The 20,638-nt window shown below is 33.0% G+C and overlaps 1 protein-coding gene across 1 annotated transcript in view; it reads right to left on the bottom strand.

Moving 5' to 3' along the window:
- Window positions 1–20,250, bottom strand: part of LRRC9 (leucine rich repeat containing 9) — an 80,435-nt gene extending 60,185 nt beyond the window's left edge. The window contains exons 1-9 of the mRNA XM_039864744.1: window positions 20,191–20,250; window positions 14,363–14,581; window positions 13,279–13,419; window positions 12,715–12,778; window positions 12,332–12,402; window positions 9,159–9,341; window positions 6,638–6,793; window positions 3,935–4,131; window positions 2,902–3,033 (exon numbers count right to left, since the gene is read on the bottom strand). Of these exons, the coding sequence (XP_039720678.1) occupies window positions 2,902–3,033; window positions 3,935–4,131; window positions 6,638–6,793; window positions 9,159–9,341; window positions 12,332–12,402; window positions 12,715–12,778; window positions 13,279–13,419; window positions 14,363–14,581; window positions 20,191–20,250 (1,223 nt within the window). The remainder of the gene's footprint in view (window positions 1–2,901; window positions 3,034–3,934; window positions 4,132–6,637; window positions 6,794–9,158; window positions 9,342–12,331; window positions 12,403–12,714; window positions 12,779–13,278; window positions 13,420–14,362; window positions 14,582–20,190) is intronic.
- Between the last annotated feature and the right edge of the window lie 388 nt (window positions 20,251–20,638).

Below are 20,638 nucleotides of genomic sequence, written 5' to 3'. Positions count from 1 at the left end.
GGCATGAAATCTTTATATATAGTTAGATTAATTACTGAAAGTCATTATATACACAAAACTGAAACTGTTAAGTTAGTATCTACAAAATGATACAGAAACTTAAATTAGTAGTTGTGAATCCAGCCAGCCCAATGCTAGATGTTATGACTTATAAGGCACATGAGACATTGTATCTGTCCCCAAGGAGCTTATAGAGTCACTTATATATTGCCTTGTGGTTCTTTAGAGTTATTTCTTTAAATTGTAAATGTCTTGTATCTATAATTTGGTTGAAAGCTTTTCAAGCACAAAGACATCATCTTTGAAGCTCTGGAGTCTCCATATGATAAATGTCATCTGATGACAATGGGTAACTCAAATTGGTAATATATTGGTAACACATTGGTAAAAAATATGACTATAATGGTAATGCTATAGTGGCAACAATCTATTCAACAAGCAAGGATCTATAAAACAGGACTTTTAAAAAATGACAAATATAGCCCTTTTCTTTCATAAAAGAAATAAAGCTAAGAAATATTGAATGATATACAATTAGAAATCTGCAATTCTCTTTTGATAAAGAAATAAACAAAGGCTATTTTGATAGAAAACCTTTATACAGGTATACCCTGCTTTTTGAAAGTTTATTTTACGCTGCTTCATTTTTACAAAAGACCTACATTAGTTAGTGCCTGTTTTTGCTAACCAAAAGAAATTTGAAGATTTTCACTTTACAAAAAAAGATGAAAAATAAATAGCATTCAGTATTTGCTTTGCAGTGAGCTGTATAGAGGCTGCATGCACTGGTAAGTGAAACTACGCTGTACTTATGTTATTTCTACTTTATATAGGATCTGTGTTTATCATATAATTCCTGCTTTTACCATATATGTTAGTGTTATTTTAGGTTTTATGTGTTAGTTGGTATGTTGTGGTAGGTTACTTTTTAGGTCTGGGAATGCTCAAAAAATCTTCCCATATAAGTCAATAGTAATTGCTTCTTCACTCTCTACCATTTCTGTTTAAGAAAGAATTCACAGGAACGCTGTACTTCAGAATAGCATAGAAACCTGTTTGTGAATGCTAGCTCTACTCCAGTACTTTTTATTTAAATGCTAAATCATTGGCTTTAAAAATATTAAGAAAAGAGAAATCAGTGCTTAAATAAAACTACTAGAAATGTAGTGGACAGAGCAATTTAAAGCACTTTAGTCATTATTTCTTAACATACATAAGCAATCAGAGCTAAGGTGGCTAAGCTTGCAGTACGCTAAAAGTAAAAAACAGTCCTTGAAATTCTGCCAACGTATATTTGATTTTTTCCTTAAAATGGATCAAGGTTATTCTTATTAAAACCAAATAAACAATTGGTAATGTTTATCAAATTCCATCAAAGCTATCTAATTTACTATCAGGCTGTCATAGTTACCTAAATGGCTTCTTAGTCATTGCTTTTACATATTTTTTTCCCACTAATATACTTGTTTTGTAAAGAGCCCACTTTATGATAAGTTAAAAAGAAAAAATATAACAAAAATAATTCTGTTAAGATTGAGTAAATATAAGTGAAAGACTGAAAAATTGTTCATGCATCTTGCAGAGTGACACCATTCAATTTTTGCACTTGAAAAATCAAGGCCTCTACTTGTTTACATGGGAACTAGGATGAATACCTTTTATATCTTTGTATATAAAATCAAGTATTGTGGTTAAGCAAACAGTAGTAACTGCTGGGCAAATGGATGTGTTTATACAGAACAAAGTATTTTAAAAGGTCTCTTTCTTCCTTGGCTAGAGCTCCTCACCCTTGTCCACCAAAGTACTCTCAAGGCCCTTGAGAAGCTTTTACTCACAGAGGTGAGGAAGAGCCACATCTAATAGAAATCAGGGACTCAGTTTAAAGTACCCCATAACAATCATACACTTTTCTTTCTAAAAGGTTAATGCAAATTTTGCATTTCACTCCATTAAAAAAATCAGAATTTATTTCAACACTATGAGTAAAATCATCCCTTGGGTGATAGATGAAGTCCATTCTATAGCTTTACGTTTCTTCACATACCCAAGTTTGCCATATATGCTTCTAGGGTTTTGGGCAATCTTTGGCTTGTTCATGGGCTTCTCAATTTTGAGAAAATGACTGCAGAAATGTGAAATAATTAGTAATATTTTTCTGCAAAGGCTTTCTTTTCTTTTCTTAAAGGATAATTTTTTTTTTTTTTTTTTTTTTTAGTTGTATCTTCTAGGTGAGGCAATACAACCGCTTCCTTGTGTCTCCCAGAAGGCCTTGATTCTGAAGCATGGATGCCTGCTTCTGTTTCTGGTGGCTCTCTCCATTTTTCCCTAAATGGACTTTTCACCTGAATTCTTGGTTTTTAAATGCATGCCTTATTTTAACTTGTAGAGTCTATGTGCACCTTGACTCTAGCTAGCTCTAGACAACTTGGTTTGACTTTGATCATGGAACCTCCAGGAAATTTACTAGGCAGCCTTCTCTGGTGTTGGCAACATGCTGTTGCCCGTCCTCCTTTGACATTCCATCTCTGTTCTAACTTCTCACCCAATATTCAGGATCCAGGGCTATATCTGGTCCAGAAACAAACAGTATAAATGTACATAAAATTAATACTGAACCATGAACTTCTAAATTATATTCTGCTCTTGGGCTAAGGAAAATTGGGTAAAGAACAATGAAATACCATTAAGATGTTTTTAAGGTTAGCTCATGGCAATGGTGTAAACAGAAAACGGATAGGTAGTAAAGCAGGTAACTGCCAATTTTCAGTGGATGCATATTCTATATGAGAAGTGTTCTGAAAATGGGACCGTTTAAAATTTTTATAAATTGATATTTTGGTTGATGATTGTAAGCACTTAAAATTATTTTTAAAGCTATAACTAAATTTCAAACAGATTTACCAGTCATCAGCTCGGGTGCCTTCTTCAAAATGGATATTTCCCACAGTCTCCAACTCAGTTAACAAAAATGGGATCAATAAGCCATGACTTTTCTTTTTTTGCTTTACTTCAGTATGATAAATTGCTTCAATTCTAATTAAGAAAAAAAAAATAAAGCTATTAAAATGATCTAAAAATCACACTAAAAACTATGCCAATTTTTTTTTTTTTAATATAAGGCTTTTGTCATTGAATACAGAAAGCTTTGTGTTAACAGTTAAACCATGAAAAAATCATTCTACTTTTGGCAATTAAAATCATCTCAAATTTTGTTAACCTCAGAATAAGTGAATGTTAGAAGATTCTCTAGCTCCACCACATATGGTTCTCAGATTTTAGACAAGTCACAACATTTTTATGCTTCTGTTTCTCAGTAAAATGACAATATTAATAGTACCTACACCTGAATAGGCTTTTTTTGAGGATTATATGCAGAATGCACATAAAGCTCTTAGCAAAGAGTTTGGCACAGAGTAAAAACTCAATAAATGTTAGCTGTTATTCTGTTAGTATTATTACAGGACAAACTAACTTATCCTCTTGGTGCCTCAGTAAATAAAAAAATTTGCAGTACTTACTAGTCTTCTTGCTCTATGTTTCTAGTTGATACTTAACCTGAGTTTGTTTCTACATGATTCCAGACAACTGTGTATGTGCTTTGCCAGTCTCATTTATGTCTTTTATTTTTTGCATTGGTAGCAGCTAATGTTAAAAAAAAAAAACACTGATGTTTTTAGTTTGCAGACACTAGCGATGTGACAGGAAGCCACTCAGGGGAAGTTCACTGTTACTAATTTAGTATTGCCTCTGTAAAAAACTGTATACCAAGTTTGAACCAATGATGTCTATCATACTAGGAAACAGATTTCATATTTCATTCAATATGGTAATTCTTTCCACTCCTGAAGCAGGGAAATGAGCTCAACCGATGACCCAGAACATTCTATTCTCTCATGTTTCAAGTTTGAACGACTAGAGAATTCATTAAACATACTCATCTAGTTTTTTGTTCCAGAATGTTACCCTTTCATTCAAAGCATTTAGTTTGGTCACTATCTTCTGTTGAAGGCTCAGTTCTTCTGTGACAGTTTCATCGTTCTTTGATTTGTCAAGCTCGGTTACTTTATTGTTATTGGATCTCTCACTGTGCCCTTTGCCAGATCCCCTGAGTTCAGATAGTTCCCGTTCCAACTGTTGAAATCAATGTACCAGAAAGCAAAATCTTTTAGTCTACTTTATTAAATGTATAGTTAATTTAAATTATCAAAGAAGAAATCTAGATAACAAATAGGCCAAACTTTATAAAAACAGAGCCAGCACAGGATTATAACTTTGGTACAAGTTCAGTCAGCTAATTTTTCTTGACCAAGTGAAAGACAATCTTAAACATTTCAATTGTGGCAGTTATCTCAACTGAAAATGAGAAAAACAAAGAAATAGGTTTTTACATATTACTGATGAGTTTGCTTCTTTTAAAGCCAAAGAAAAATTATAATAAATTCTGGTTTGGGTATAAATAAAATATTTAAACTCTAAAGAATGTGACTTTTATCACACCTACTTTTCAATTTTTCAAAAATTTTCAACTACTTTGGTATTCTGGGAAAAATTAATCATAAAAAATAACACAAAACATGTACATAGGGGTGCACATTTTTCCTTTTGCCTCAGTCTCTTCTATGGCTCAACATAGCAATGTCTTTATTTAAAATTTTTACATTTGGGTGTTTTTCATTCATAATAAACTTTTTTTGCATTATTTATATTTTTAAAAATATTGCATTAAGTATGATTTATCTCGATTACTGAGGTTTTGGGCCCTCCTTTAAATTTTGGGCCCAGGGCAACTGTATCACTTGCCTTATTGGAATCCCAGCCTTGTAGGATTTAAGGATAAATTATACTATACATGGAGAGGTGTATATAAATAAAAATTTACTAATTTCCTTTATTCTCTCTTTATAATGGCTATATCCAAACTATTAAAAAACAAATTAAGCATATTTATAAAAAATGTCTGTAGCATATATATTCTATACTATTATTTTTCACATTTGCAGGTTTTACTTAATACACACATTTGCACATGAAAATGGCATATATAAAATGATTTCCATATATGGGTTTTCCTGTGATTTTTATTTAAATAAATAATTTAAATTTTGTTAATGTTTTACTTTAAGAATATCTTTCCGATTATAATAAGCATTTAAATCTCCTTGTTTTAGAAAGAATATTAAATATCTTTTTAAAACTTGATTTTTAATGGCCACATACTATTCTATTTTAAGAATGAATAATTTCTTATCTTTCGTTACACATTTAGGTAGTTTCCAATTTTTTGTTGTTACTATTAGTACAATGGTGAATGTCCTTATGTATAAATATTTATTAAATCTTTAGAATAGACTGTTAGAAGTAGATTTACTGAGGCAAAGGCTATGAGCATGTTTAAGCTGTTAATATATGATCGAATTACACTCCCATCAGTGGTGTAATAGCGTCATGCCCATCTTCGTGGTTCTGAGTACTATCATGTGTTATGCTTTGATAATTTTACAGGTGAAAATGGTTGTCTGTCATCTTAATTCACGTTCAGAAATTAATAATCAGGTTGAGCTCTTTTTTCAAATGTTTACTAGTCACTTTTTATTTCTTCTTTTGTAAAATGATAATGTATATACTTTGCTCAATTTTTCTATTTTTCTATTTGTTTTTTGTCTTGTTTTATTTATGAGTATATTTATACTAAGGATATCGTGTATATCCATCAGTTTGTTGAAAACAATTTTTTCAGATCGTCGTTTGTTATTTTCATTAATGATGCTTTTAGTACATAAGCATTTTACTTTTTTATAAATCAAATCTATACTCTTCTCCTTTGTGACTTCTACTATTTCTTTGATTTGGCAGGCTGAGATCACTTAAATATTAATCTATATATTTTTCAATTTTTTCATGTTTTCATTTTTACATTTAACTCTTTTTTCTCCACTGGTGTTTACTTTTAGTAAGATATAAACTAACAATCCAATTTTCCTACTCCCAATTAGTTTGACTATTTTTTGTAACACCATTTGTTGAATAACTCATTATTTTCTCATACTTAATATATATATATATATATATATATATATATATATATATGTTTTTATATATACAAAGTTCTTTTTTGAGGTAAATAATGCTTAATTTTTTAGGGTCTACTTTTTTGTAAAGGAAATCTAATTTATTATAAATAAAAAGCACACATAATATAACTACTAAAGTATAGCTTGATATAAAGTTCCTACCTTGTTGTATGCCTTAATAATAGTAAAGAGATATTTTAGCACTTTCGACAAGAAAATGAATTTTGAGCACAACCTACTGGTATCTAATAAAAATGCAACCTAAATAAGTCTAACAGATCTCTGTAACTCTCTGAATCATACTGAATTATTAATACAGCTTTAAAAAAATTTTATATATCAACAAGCCTATACCTTTTTGAACGGAAGATTTCTAAGCACAGAATGAAACTTAGTTAAGCACCTGGAATCAAAATATTTTTGGGACAAGCTTGACTTGAAATTCAGTATTAATAAAAAAAATATATGTATATGTGTAAACATATATAAAATTAAAAGATAATGCTATCTTATCTGCCAGTTTTCTTAAGATGTGGCCATTGGAAGTTTATAGTATCAAATCTTACATTTTTTTTCACGAAGCTGAATAATTTTATTCGTTCTTCTGGCAACTTCTGTAATTTACATTTTCGATCGTTCAGTTTGTCAAGGTCTTCATTGAGATGCCTTTGAATAGTTTTTATCCGCATATTGTAATACATTATTTTTTTCATTGCTGTGGTCTAAAAGTGAGAAAACCCAAAAGATTAGCTGAAGTAAAAAACATAGGAAATTATTGGTGGAATGATATGAGTGGGATACGTTCTATATAACAATTTGAAAGTTTTGTATGCTCAATTACTAGTGATGATGGTTGAAATGATAATGGCTATACAGAGTTCTATATTTAAACTTAATAAGCAAAATATAAAATTTGAAAGATTTTCTTTGTGGATAATGTTCTAAATGTGAAGTATATTCATATTTATTTCCAGGACAGCAACATAGACTACCGACAGAATTTAATTTACAAAATAGTATCATTTAGCTAATGAGGCAATACTACTAAAGCTTTAATGCTACCAAATATATAACTACATTTTTCCTATTGGTTAATTTAGGGAAAAAGTAAAGAAATTAAAAAGAATTAAAAGCAAACATAACATTATTTTATTTTATTTTTTAATGCCTACAGCACCTGTTACTCCTAGTTGGCCTCCCATCCAAATACTGACTAGACCCAACCCTGCTTAGCTTCTGAGATCAGACAGGTGTCATGGCATTAGATCAAATGTAACATTATTAAACTCAGCTTTTAAAATCATAGCTAACAATAAGATTTCTATTTTATTGTATTTTTATTTTACTTTTTAAATTAAATTTATTGGAGTGACATTAGCTAATAAAATTATATAGATTTCAAGTTTACAATTCAGTAATTCATCATATTGCATTGTTTTCACACCCAAAGCTAAATCTTCTCTCCCATATATTTCACCCCCTTTATGCTTATCTGCTTCCTCTCCTAACCCCCTTCCCTCTGGTAACCACTAAACTGTTATGTGTGTCTATGAGTTTTTGTTTGTTTGTCATGTTCATTTGTTGTATTAGTTTAATATTCCACATATGAGTGAAATCATATGGTTTTCTACCTTTCTGTCTGACTTATTTCACTTAGCATGATAATCTCAAGATCCATCCATGTTGTCACAAATGTCAGTATTTCATCTTTTCTTATGGCTAAGTGATATTCCATTGTACGTATGTACCACGTCTTCTTTATCCAATCATCTACTGAAGGGATACTTCAGTTGTTTACGTGTCTTGGTCATTGTGAATAATGCTGTAATGAACATCAGGTGCAGGTATCTCTACAGATAAATATTTTCAAATTTTGGGGGGTAGATTCCCAGAAGAGGGATTGCTGGATCATATGGTAATTATTATTTTTTCAAATATCTAAAAGGATGCTCTAAATGAACTTGTTTTAGATTGAGCAAATTACTAAATTGTCAACCTAATCCATTTATCTTGAATTCATTAATACCAATGGATGCAGTTGTTAACAAGTCTATGATGATAAATTGATTAAATCTGCCATTAAGAAATATAATAGCTAAATGGTGCTTACAAATTACATTAGTCAAAATGAACAAGTTGAGAAGAAAATACATCAGATGCACTTTTAAAATGTGCCCAAGTTTTAACTGTTTATCTGAAATAATAGTTGTTTTTTTTTTTTTTAAATCAGGAAATCTGTACCTCAGATAAGTTGCAAGGCTTGTACACTGTTCTGGACATATATTTCCTATAGATGCAGGTTCTTGTTATGTGATTTATCTGGTAGAGAGTGGACAGTCTAGATCTCAACAGAATTATTTGGCATAAAAGATAGAATAGAAACAAATATATTGGATGGTAAACTGAATGAAGAGATGGGGGAAGGGGAGTGGTTCACTGGACTGGGTAGAGAAGGAAAAATATAATGTGGAAAGACTATTAGTAAACATGGTGGCTCCCTGTGAAATTACAGATCTTTGGTGGCATGTCAAAGTAGCCCCTTTACTGGGAGGTTCACCATCAGTGGCAGTCAAGGTATAGTTCTCTTCAAGATTTTGGAGATATTCAAGACTTTGGCAGTGTGGGTGGTTTCACTTATACTTCAAGGGAACTCCAAACCTTCTTTAATTAGATTAAAAGTGACCTAATCCTGGCATACTGCCACCAACCATGGATAATTTCTAATTTTGATATGTAATATTCCAAATAAGGAGAGGTTATATTTATTTCCTTTCTACTTTATTTAGGCTTTATTAATTTTGGTATATATAGTACTAGTTCAGTTATTCTTAACACTGATGATTTTCAGATTTCCTTCTTTTAGTTTTGTATAAATGAAAATGTTTTCCTATTATTTCACCTTCTAATATTGCCATCAAAATTGAGATCCTAGTACTGTTATTATTTGTATATATTTGTGTGAAATATGCAGTTCATTGGGGCAAAAGTAGCATTGGTGACAAGATACTACTACCTACAATATGTGGACACAACCAGAAATAAGCAGTTAAACTTAAGTCACAGATACCTGATTAGGGTTGCACTTACATCTGCCAGTTCCTTGATTGACTTTGCTGACACATCAAATGTGTCAAGTCTTTGAAGGCAAGGCAAGTGATACAGCACATGTGTGGAATAATTACACAGCAGACAAACTGGATTGGTTTTGTACTGAGGATCATTCAGAGATAAATCCTTTAAGTGACAAAGCTTGGTTAAGTTAGTGAGGTCCTAAAACAATAGCAGTAATAATATTCAATTAATTAATTGCAGCTGTCCATTTCTAAAAGAGGCTTCTGAACACTTAAGATCATGCATTCTAATTATGTACTTAAATATGTTAAAGTGAGATAGATAAAATGTTTTCCTCTAATGAAAAACATGCTAAATACATGAATAGCATAGGTATTCAGTAATTAAATATAGACTATATAACTAGGCATTTTAAATGCACTTAAAAAAAAACAGAGAATATTTACTAAACTATATATTCCAACTGGAACCTTGGAACCAGTCACTTGAGCACATTTATTCCTTTAGCCAACATTTCCTCCTCTGCACAGATGTTTTCTACTGCTCCTACTGTATCTGTAGGTCTCCTACTTTCTTCACCACCATTCCCTGCCCTTACCACCTAGGAACACTGCTCGCCATTTTCTTCAGCCTCCAGATCTGCTCTTCTCATTAGAGGCTGTGGGACCCCTGCTTTGTTGGAATCATCAGCGAATTCCTGATTTTTAGTTATTTAAAAAATATTTTTGTTTTTTCTGTAAATGCCTTTTTTGCCTCTAAAAGACAACTGAAACCTAGCTTTCTCCTGAGAGCTTTGTTTTTGCTCACAACCTTTGGAGGAGGAGGGGTTGATAATACACTTCCAGTTTGTTTCTCCTTAACCATTTTTATCCTGAAGTTTAAGTCCTCTTTACACCTTCCTTTATTTGGCATCTGGCTCTTGCTTCTTCCTATTTAAACTCTAACATTTTATGTTTTAGCCATACTGAACAACTTGAAGTTTCAGAATGTGCCAGACCCTATCTTATTTTTAGAACTTCACTTATGCTGCTGCCTTTGAGTGGACAGTGGACTGCACTTCACCCCATTTTACCTCTTAATCTGTCAAGACTCAATCTAGGAATCACCTCCGGGAGCCTTGTTTCATCTCCCAAGCTTGGGAGAGATGCTCAGGATTCCTAGTTTCTTGAATTTGCCAAGTTCTTTTCTACCACATAGGTCCTTCACACCTTTGCCCCAAATTTCATTCATTAGGAAACTCTTACTCATGTCTCGTATATTAACTTAAACATTACCTCCCATAGTGTTCTGAATTTCTCTTTCATAGCTCCCCCTGACCTCTTTTGCTATTACTCAAATATACCCTTTGATTTCTTTTCTCCATGCCTTTTGTACACATTGTTCTCCCCATCTTAGAATGCCTACCTGCCACTGCCCAGAAGATCATCCTACAATGCCTATTGAAATTCTATCAACCTTTCAAGATTCACATCAAATATTTCCTCTTGATTTTGACCAAGAAAATAAAATTTGTTTAAATTTCTTTTTAAGGTGCTTACAACATTCTGCCTCATTCCACAGATTTTTGGTGTCATATTTTTTTCTGAGTAAAAGAATGCTTATTTTAATACTGATTAATTCAAAATTATTTCTATAGTAAATTTACTTATCTTTATTCAGTATTGTCTAGAGGAAGAGTTATATGTTCCTTTGATCTGACACTGTCAAAATTATGAATACCATGTTTTCATCCATATTATATGCCATAAACATTAAGAATTTTTATGTTTTTTCTCTTTCATTCAAGTGCTTGACAAATGTTTATTGAGATTTATTACATGTCAAGTACTGTTTTAAGCATTGTGCATATAGCAGGGAGAAAAATAGGCAAAGTTCCTGTTCTCATGGAGCTTGAATTCTAGTAAGAGAAGTGGACAAATGCTAAGAGGAAAAATGAAACAGGGAAAGAGTGATGGGAGTACTTCAGGGTGAGAAGGGTAGTATGGGTTGTTGCTATTTTACCTAAATTGGGCGGGAAAGGCATCACTAAGGATATAACGTTTGAACAAAGTCCTGAAAGAAATGAAGAAATGAGCCACGAAAATATATGAGGGAAGAATATTTCAGCAAAGCCCCTAAGGTGAGTGAGTGTGTGTAAGGAATAGTGAGGAGACCATAGTGGCTGGAATGGAGTAAGCAAAGAGGAAAGTGGTAGAAGCTATTGTTAAAGAGACCGGTGGGAGACTGAATTATTTAGAGTCTTGTTGGTCATTGTAAGAACAGGTTTTTACTCTGAAAGAGATGAGAAACCAAGGGAGGGTTTTGAGCAGAAAATGATTTGATCTGACATATTTGTAAAGGAGTGGGCTGCTATATGGAGAACAGACAGATAGTAGTGAACGGGTAAACAAAGGGAGATCTGTTAGGAGCTTTTTCCTTTCTTTTCTGGTAATGCGGGTTAGAGATGATGGTGTCTTAAATAAGGTTGGTAGTGATGCATGTGGTAAAAAATGGTTAGACTTTGGACATATTCTGAAGGTAGAGCCAATAGATTTTGCTGGTGGATTTGATATGGAGTATGAAGGAATAAGAAGAGTCAAAAATGACTCTAAGGATTTTGGCTTAAGTTACTAGAATAACAAAGATGCCATTTTGAGAGGTGGAGAAGGCTGCAGGAGGAGAAGGTTTGGTGGAGGGGAAATCAGTTTGAGTTAGGATAGGAGAGGTCTACAGTTTTGGGGAGTTGTTGGGGAAAGTAGAGATACCAATTTAGGAGTAATGAGTAGATAAAAGATATTTAAAGTCACAAGACATGATGAGGTTATTTAGACAATGAAAGCAGATAGATGCTCAGGATTGAAATGAGAAAAGTTCCTGTGATTTACCTGGAGCAGTTTGTTTTTCAGATGTTAGGAGGAGATGAAAAACCAGAAAACTGGAGATATAGCCAGGAAGATTGGATGAAAACTAGAAAGTGTTATCTTAAAGCCAAGTAAATAGTTATTTGTTTGGTTTTAGTTGTGTCATATCATTTGTTTGGTTTTAACAGTGTCAATTTAGTAGGCTAACTCTAAAATTTCCAGCAGTACCGGGTAGTCCAAAATAATTAAATTATTTCTTAAAAGGTGGCTATTTAATCCATTTTCTGCAATAGGATGGTTCATGATCCAGGCTGATAAATAAAACTGAATTATTCCACTTAAACATACCTTAAAAGAACATATTTGATTACCAGAAAGGTTTAATCTTTCCAGTTGTTCATTGGGATCAAGACATCGACCTTTAATTTAAAAAAACAAGATGAAAGAAAAATTAAATGTCTTGTTTTACCTCCTGTTCCTATCTTGTCACATTTCTGAGTTGTATATGGCCATATCATTTATTGCATATAAATAAGACTAACAGTAACAATGTAAAATTAGTAACCACTGATTAATGGGCAATATTTTCACATTCTATAGTCATAGATTTTGAAATGCTTTGTAAAGATGTCATACAAAAAAGTCTAAAAGAAAGAAATATATAATTTTTATAGTGATTAAATAAATATTAGTGTAGCTTTATCTCAAATTCCAAATGAAACAGTACATACCAATGCTGCTTATTAGATTTCCAGCAAGGTTGAGATCATTTAAATTCTTCAAAGTTTGCAAGCCCTAAAAATTTAGATAATATGTAATTTAGGAGAAATAATTAAAATCTATATTTATAAACCATCTGATCAATCTGGTTAGTACTCCAGGTGTTCTGAGCACTGAGCACCTCAATGGAGCCATCTTTGTTCTCTGGAACCTGGAAGGCATTATTGGAGGAGAGGAGGGAGCAGGAAGGGGAGTGGCGAGGAAAAGAGGAGGAGGAATAGGAAAAAAAACACATCACAGAGTGTATTTCTAATCTTAGGCAAGTTATATATAAAACTTCTCTACACTTCTTTTTTAAAAATCTCCAAAGAAGAAATAACACCTTACCTTTCAGGTTTGATGCGAGGAGTAAAAAAAATAACAATAATGTATATAAAGTTCTCTTAGCTCTTCTTAACAATAATTAAACAAATCATGACTATTTGGACCCTTGTGCATAATATGATCTTGGACACTGTGGTTTAAACTCCATAGTAGTAATTAACTTTACATATAAATCAATGAAATTATCTTACCTCAATATTTTTAATTGTATTGTGGTTCAGCCAAAGAACCTCCAATCTCGATAATTTCTCTAAATTTTCTATTTTGGAAATTTCATTATAATATAAATACAGTTTTTCTAAATTTCTACATTCTTGAAGACCTTCAATTTTCTGTTAAAAAAAAAGAGCAGACTGAACAATGTTAGCTTGTTTGTCATTAATCCTTTTAATAAAGTAGATTTTAAGTACGTTTCCTTTTAAAAATCACATATTATTACAAAATTAATGTCCAGTAAAGTGAACTCAATTTTTAAAAGAAAAAACATGTAATCTCTCCACCTAAATACAACTATTTTCAATTTTCATGTTCTCTTTAAATTTTAATTTTATATAGTTATTTTTATATAGTTTTTATAGTTATTTTTATATAGTTATCTATATAATTTTGTGAGTATTTTTTAACTTAAGACTGTCTAAAATGTTTCCATAGTTTTCAAATTATAATATTCAATTATTACAAAATGTTTCATGACATTTATAATCACTTTCTTTAAAACAACTCTATATGTGGCATATTTATATTTCAAAATTTTAGCTATTGTAAATAATATTGCAACAACTAACTTCATGCATACAGTAGTTTTCTGCTTTTGAATTATTTCTCTAGAATAAAATTTACAATAGGGATTTCTGAGTCAAATGGCATGTATCTTTCTTTGGCTCTTTATATATTTCGCAATATTGCTTTTGAATATGAATGTTATTATTTGTACACTACCAATAGTGTTTAAGTAAACTGATTTCATTACTAAGCAATACTGGGTACTATTTGGTCTGATTTGATTACTAAAAAGTAGAATATGTCTATGTTTTAATTCTTTATTATTATTATTTTTTTGGTATAAATCTATTTCGATCTTTTGCCCATTTATCTGGTTTTTTTTGTCTGCTTTACTGGCTAAAGAGTTTTATTGCAATTCATCAGGTATGGTCTCTTCCCTTCCTCCCTCATTTATCTGTACTGATCTGTATCTCAAGCATATAGTTCAATGATTTATGTTTCCAAAACCAATGAATTCAGTATAAAATATTTCTTATAAAGTTATAGACTTACTTCTAGACAGCATTCGGCAATCCAGAGTTCTTTGAGTTGTGCACAAGTCTCTAATCCTGAAATTTCTTTTATATCTTGAGCAACAATTGTGAGACTTGTTAAATTAGGAAATAATGATAATCCGACTATACGTGGATACCCTGAGAAAAACATCTCCAGTTTTGAAGTATCTGATCCTTCTTGTCCAACCATTTCATAAGATAAACCATTGCATAAACACTGTTTTCAAAAAGAAATCAAGTTATTGCCTATTTAAAATAAAAAATGTCTAAAAAATAAAATAATCAAAAAATTATTTTTGCCAATAGAAATTATAAATGGTCGATTGCACTGTTGCCATTTTTTACTCTCACAAGAAGGTAAGTTGTACCATGAATGTGATTTTTCTCTGCTTCCAAAGGTCATGTAGTAGGGGAAATCGTTATGAAAGCTCCAAAAAGGAGTGTACAAAAGTCCCATTGAATATTCTTGCAAATGTGTTTGAAAAGAAATTTGACTTTGACTTACCAGTTCTTTAACTATTTCTTCTTGGTTTAGGTTTTCACATTCAATCATCTTCCATTAAAAATAAGGGTCATAATAATATTATCTATTAGGGAAAATAAAAAATTGAAATATACACTAGAGTTATGTCATTCCATGTTGAAAGAGACCTTAAAGCTACATAGGTGGAGCTACCTACCCACTTGTGGCTCGAAATCTTCATAGTACAATACTAAATATGTCTGGGCCCCAAGACAGTTCATTCCATCTCTGAAGTTTTCTGTTAGAAAGTTATTTTTTATTCTGAATTTAATTCTGTCTCTCCATAATTCCTTCCCACTTGTTGTCATTCTATCTTCTGGGTTCAAATAAAACAGGTATAATTTTCTTCCACACTGTGAGCCTTTATCACTTGACAAAAATGGTCATCTCTCATCTACATCCTTACCTTGTCCCCAGTTCATGTCTTTCAGTTTTCTAAGTGTACTTAGAGAGCAAAAAAAAGAATCCTCAAGGATCAGCGACATACCTGGCATGGCAATAAATGTTTATTAAAATGAATTAGCCAACTTCTTCATTTGAGATGATATGAACTGATTAATACCTAAATATCATCAATAAAATTTAACCTAGTTTTTCAGTTTTTAATATTTTCATTATATTATTCCAGACATACATTATTTTAAAAATACAGGAATCCTAGTTTTAATGTTATGACATGAAAAGTAAGATGTAGAAATGGTGTATATTGTGATCCCACTTTTTATAGTAATAACCTCCATAGATATAGATATGTGTGTACATGTATATATGTATATGTGTGTGTATGATTTTGCAAGGAGAAAATATGGAAAGATACATACTAAGTTGTTATGAGTTACCTTAGATGCAGGTGAAAGCTGATGTGGTTATAATAGGCATGACAGGTTGGATGGGGCTAGATCTAGGCAAAAATAGAAAAGAAAAAAACCTACGCTTTTTAAAAAGCATGTATAATATTGCATAGTATGAATATATAACTATTTATTCGTTTTACTGTTGATTGACATTTGGAGCTAATTAGTGCTTCTCTGAACATTTTTGCAATTTGGGACATAGGTGCACATTTCTACTGCGTTTATATCTAGAAGTGGAATGAGAAAGAAATGTGTTTCTTCCAACATAGATAATTCGCCCAAACACAATGTTGAGCAAAGGAAGCCACACAATGAATAAATACTACATGACTACATGCATACAAAATTTGAAAACAACTAATCTGTGGTATTAGAAGTCAGGAGAGTAGTTACCTTTTGAGGGTGAGTGACTAGGAGACAAAGGGGAGGCTCTGGAGTGCTGATGAAGATATGTTCCTTAATCAGAGTTCTGGTTAAAGGGATAGGTTCACTTTGAGGAAAAAAATTAGATTCCTAAGATTTGTGAAATATATATATGTACATATTTAAATGAAATTTTACTTAAATATCTATTTTAAAAAGCATTTATGTGCTCACTTTTATTCATTTATGCAAAGTAATGTAGGAAATGGGCCATAAAGATACATGGGGAGAGAATATCCCACCCAGCAAGTGCAAAGGCCCTAAGGTAGGTCTATGCTAGGTATATTCAAGGAACGGTGAGGAGACCAGAGTGGTTGGAATTGGGGTAAAACAATGGTGATAGTGGTAGAAGCCTCAGATAAAAACAAATTAAAATCATAAGGCAAAATGATGGGGACTGGTGTCCATGTATTTACCTAACTCCTCTTCCCAAATCCTGCTAGAATAACTAGGGAAATGTGAAAATAAGAAAGAAATATATAGTAGTGTTAGGAAAAGAGCATTGATTGCCAAAAATATTGAGAAAAGTCTTTTGAATGAAAATGAAGCAGACAGCATTGGACTGAGAGAAAAGCCCATCAGTACAGACCAGCCCAAAATTCAATGAACCAGGAAAAGTAATTGTATAAAAGTAGCCTAAAAAACTCCCTAAGCTCAGAGCTGCAGTTATTGGGAAGAGGGTGGTTGTGAACCATTCAAAGGGACCAAATCAAAGGATTTTGAGATCCATATCAGAGTACTACACACAGTCTGTATTTGTACTCAGGCTTTGTAAACAGGGACCATCGTTCACCATGCTGAGTCGAGGAGGGGAAGGAACCCAGCTAGCATCACAAAGAAAAATACAGTCAGAAAATTATCCCAATACACTGGATTATCTGTTCAGTCACTTGCTCATTCATTACTAGATGTATTGAGGGCCTAATATCTACCAGTTGGAGAATGATGAGGTGGGAGGAAAGAGAAGACTTCTCTAATAAGGTTACATTTGGGCAAAGAGCTGGAAGAAATGAGAGAGTATAAGCTATGAAGAAATCTGGGGAATGCATCCAGGCAGAGGAAAGAACAAATGCAAAAAAAAAAAAAAAATGAGGTGAGAGTATACTTGGCATGTTTGCAGAATAGCAAGGAAAATGATGTGGATGCAGCACAGCGAGGAAAATGGAGACTGGTAGGATGTGAGGTCAGAGAGGTAATGCAGGGCCAGATCATGTGCTATCTTGTGATCTGTAGGTCTTTGCAAGGATTTTGGATTTTATTATGAGTAAGATGGAAAGCTATATGGAGATTTTGAGTGGAAAAGTAACACAAGTTCCCTTACATTCTGAAAAGGATCACTCTAGCTACTGTGTTGAAAATATGTAGGGGTCAAGGGCACAAGCAAGGAGACAAGTTAAGGGACAGTTGTAATAATATAAGTGGGAGAGGATGGTGGTTGGAGTAAGATAGTAGTAGTCGAGATGGTGAGTAGTTAGATGATGGATCTATATTGAAGGTAATACTGATCACTTCTTCCATGCCTCCCATTGGCAACTGTCTCATACCCCATTCTTGGACAACCCCAAGATATTATAGCATAGGCTGGGCTGTAGGAGTGGCCAGGCAAGGGAGCACTTAGCAAGGAACAATCTGAAAGAATTTAGGTCCTCATCAAGGCCCTTAGATAGATGCAGACCAGTTTTCCCTCCCTAGGCTTTTCTGGATGGCACACCAAGTAAGGGAGGACTTGTAGCAGAAGAGAAGCCCCTGCATTCTGGTTTAATCTCTGTGAACGCCAAAGGAAAGCTTGCCTTCTGACTCCCACAGAAGGGGCAAAGCCTCCTCTCAGTACCTCCACAGTGACCAAATGGAGATCTAAGTTATGTAGTCTATATCCAAGATATTTATTTCAGAAGACATTAACTTCCCTTTGTTATTCACTAACTTTCACATATACTTGAGTTTAATTCTGGACTTTCTAATCTATGCACTGTCTATTCCTATAGTATTATCCTGTTTTAATTACTATGGTTTATATTGGGAATTCTCATCTTATACTATTTTTTGGAAATTTTCTGGCTATTCTTTCATATTTATTTTTCCAAATAAGATTTATGATTATTTTGTACTTGTTTTTTTAAAAATTCACATAGGGTTTTGAGATTACATTGTAAAGATTAATTTAGGAAGAACTTCCATCTTGAAGGTGTTGAGTCTTCCTCAAGAACAAGGCACAGCTCTCCATTTATTTAAGAAGACTACTTAAATATGGAGAAATATCCATATTTGGGATGCCAACCTTATCTCTCACTTCGCACTGTTTTCCCTTCATCAATGCCCTCATTTAGGAAAAAATCTCATTCTAATTCAATAGTCAATTAGCAAAACAGAATTTAATTTAGAAACTCCAAATTATATCATTTGAATAATTAAATCTAAATTATGAGAAGCCTGAACTTTCCTGGTACTTATAAGCCTTGTATGCTTTTTCTGGTCACAAGTGGGCTCAAGGCTTCTAGCTAACGTGATTCCATCAGGAGGTATGTCCTGTTAGCCAGCTTCTATCCACTCTCTTATGCTTTGGGAAAGCTTTTCTCAGGGCCTGCCCATCTAATAGACCACAGGGCATCTCTAATCCCTACAGGGAACCAGGAACCATCAGGAGCTTCTATAACTTTCACCTTCAAATCTCAAATCTTGGATTGATTTAATCACTTCTCCTCTCTGCTCTGGAAGAGTTCACATAACCATTGATTTAATCACTTCTCCTCTCTGCTGGAAGAGTTCACATAACCATCATGGGGTTGAAGTCACTACAAATGCTTGACCTCTAACTTCAGCTGGATCTTCAACAACAGATATTTTATATTTTCTCCTTCAACTTCCTTTCTTAGAGAGATTAGGATTAGAGCTATAGATCTGGGACTAACGATTTAGGGATTATTCTAAACTTCCATCACTCTTCTTAAATTCTCTCTCTCAGCAGATAATCTTGACCCTATCTTCACAGAAAACAATGATGCCATCATATATGCATTCCTTAAATTCCCTTTCCTCTTAAAAATGTATTGCTTTCTCTTTCTGACTTTTGTCTTAGTAAAAGTATTATTTCTCTTGTCCAAAATGAATCTCTCTTCCTGTGTACTGCTCCTATTCTGTTAAGTCTCTTTCAGAACATTGCTCTGTCAAAATGTTCATCTTTCTCACTTGTTCCTATATTTTCTTCTCTAGGGTCTCTTTTTTCTCCATATATGAATGTTAGGTTGTCCCTATCTTAAAAAATAAAAATGTTCTCCTGTCCTGTCTTCTGTGGATAGCTTGTTTTTGATACCTTCACAGAAAAACTTGTTTTTGATACCTTCACAGAAAAACTTGTTTTTGATACTTTCACAGAAAAACTAGTAAGTCATTAGCAATACTTCACTCCCTCCATTAAGTTCTCAGCAATCTTACTGGGTCAAGGTCAAAATAATCTTTTACTTGCCAAATACCTGGACATATTTCAGCTCTCAACTTAACTTGACCTTGACATGGCATTTGACAATGCTGATGACTTTTTTTTTTTAGGTTTTCTTCTTTGGTTTGACTTTTTCTCTTTGGCTTCTCTTACTTGTTATTTCAAACGTACTTTTCTGATCAATTATTTCCTTCTTGGTAAAACAAATTATTCATCTTTATCTTCCTCTTTCCTATACAACAAATCCAAATACCCACATAGAAAGCGACATTTGAATGTGTCACAAGCCATCTCAAATTCAGTATGTTCAAAACTGAACTCATATTTTTCCAACCAGCCTGCTTCTCCTGATTTATGCCTTCTCTTGGTAAAAGACATTGTCTTTCTAATCATTCAAGTCAGAAACCTGGGACTTACCCTCACAAACTCTTTTACTCATTCCCCCTTGTTCACTCACTCATTAAATCCTTCCGCATATACCTCTTACATGTCTTATGAAATTTTTTCCTCTCCATTCCAATTGCCTCTGCCTTAGTTCAGGTCCTCATTGCTTCATCTTAACTGGATGCCTTCCCTATAGTCCCACTTACCTCCAATCCATCCTCTACACTACTGTGACAGCCAGCCTCCTGAAGGATAAATCTGCTCATGTTAGTCGCCTTAGAAGGTATTCATGAACTCTGCATTCTGACTCCTGCCTACCTCTCAAGCTCATCAACCGCAAACGCCCCAGAGCACTGGTGACACCTATAGTTTTCTGAACAGGCTGGGATATTTTCTGTACTTCGGCATATGGTGTTTCCCCACCCTAAAATGTCTTTTTCTCTTGACTTTACGCCATTCTCCATAAATCCTTAAAGATGTAAATTAAAGGTCTTCTGGGCGAAGACTTTTATTTTCTCTCCAGGTGTTATAATCATCCTCTTCTTTGTGACTCTAGTTGAGGCCAGCATATGCCCTATATACAGCACCTGTCCCACGATATTGTGATGCTTGCAGGTCTTTCTTCCCTACTAGGTTACATGTTCATTGAAGGCA

The sequence above is a fragment of the Pteropus medius genome, unplaced genomic scaffold (genome assembly GCF_902729225.1).
Source record: "Pteropus medius unplaced genomic scaffold, Ma_sr-lr_union100, whole genome shotgun sequence".
Lineage (NCBI taxonomy): Eukaryota > Metazoa > Chordata > Mammalia > Chiroptera > Pteropodidae > Pteropus > Pteropus medius.
This window is presented reverse-complemented; position numbering and strand designations above follow the sequence as displayed.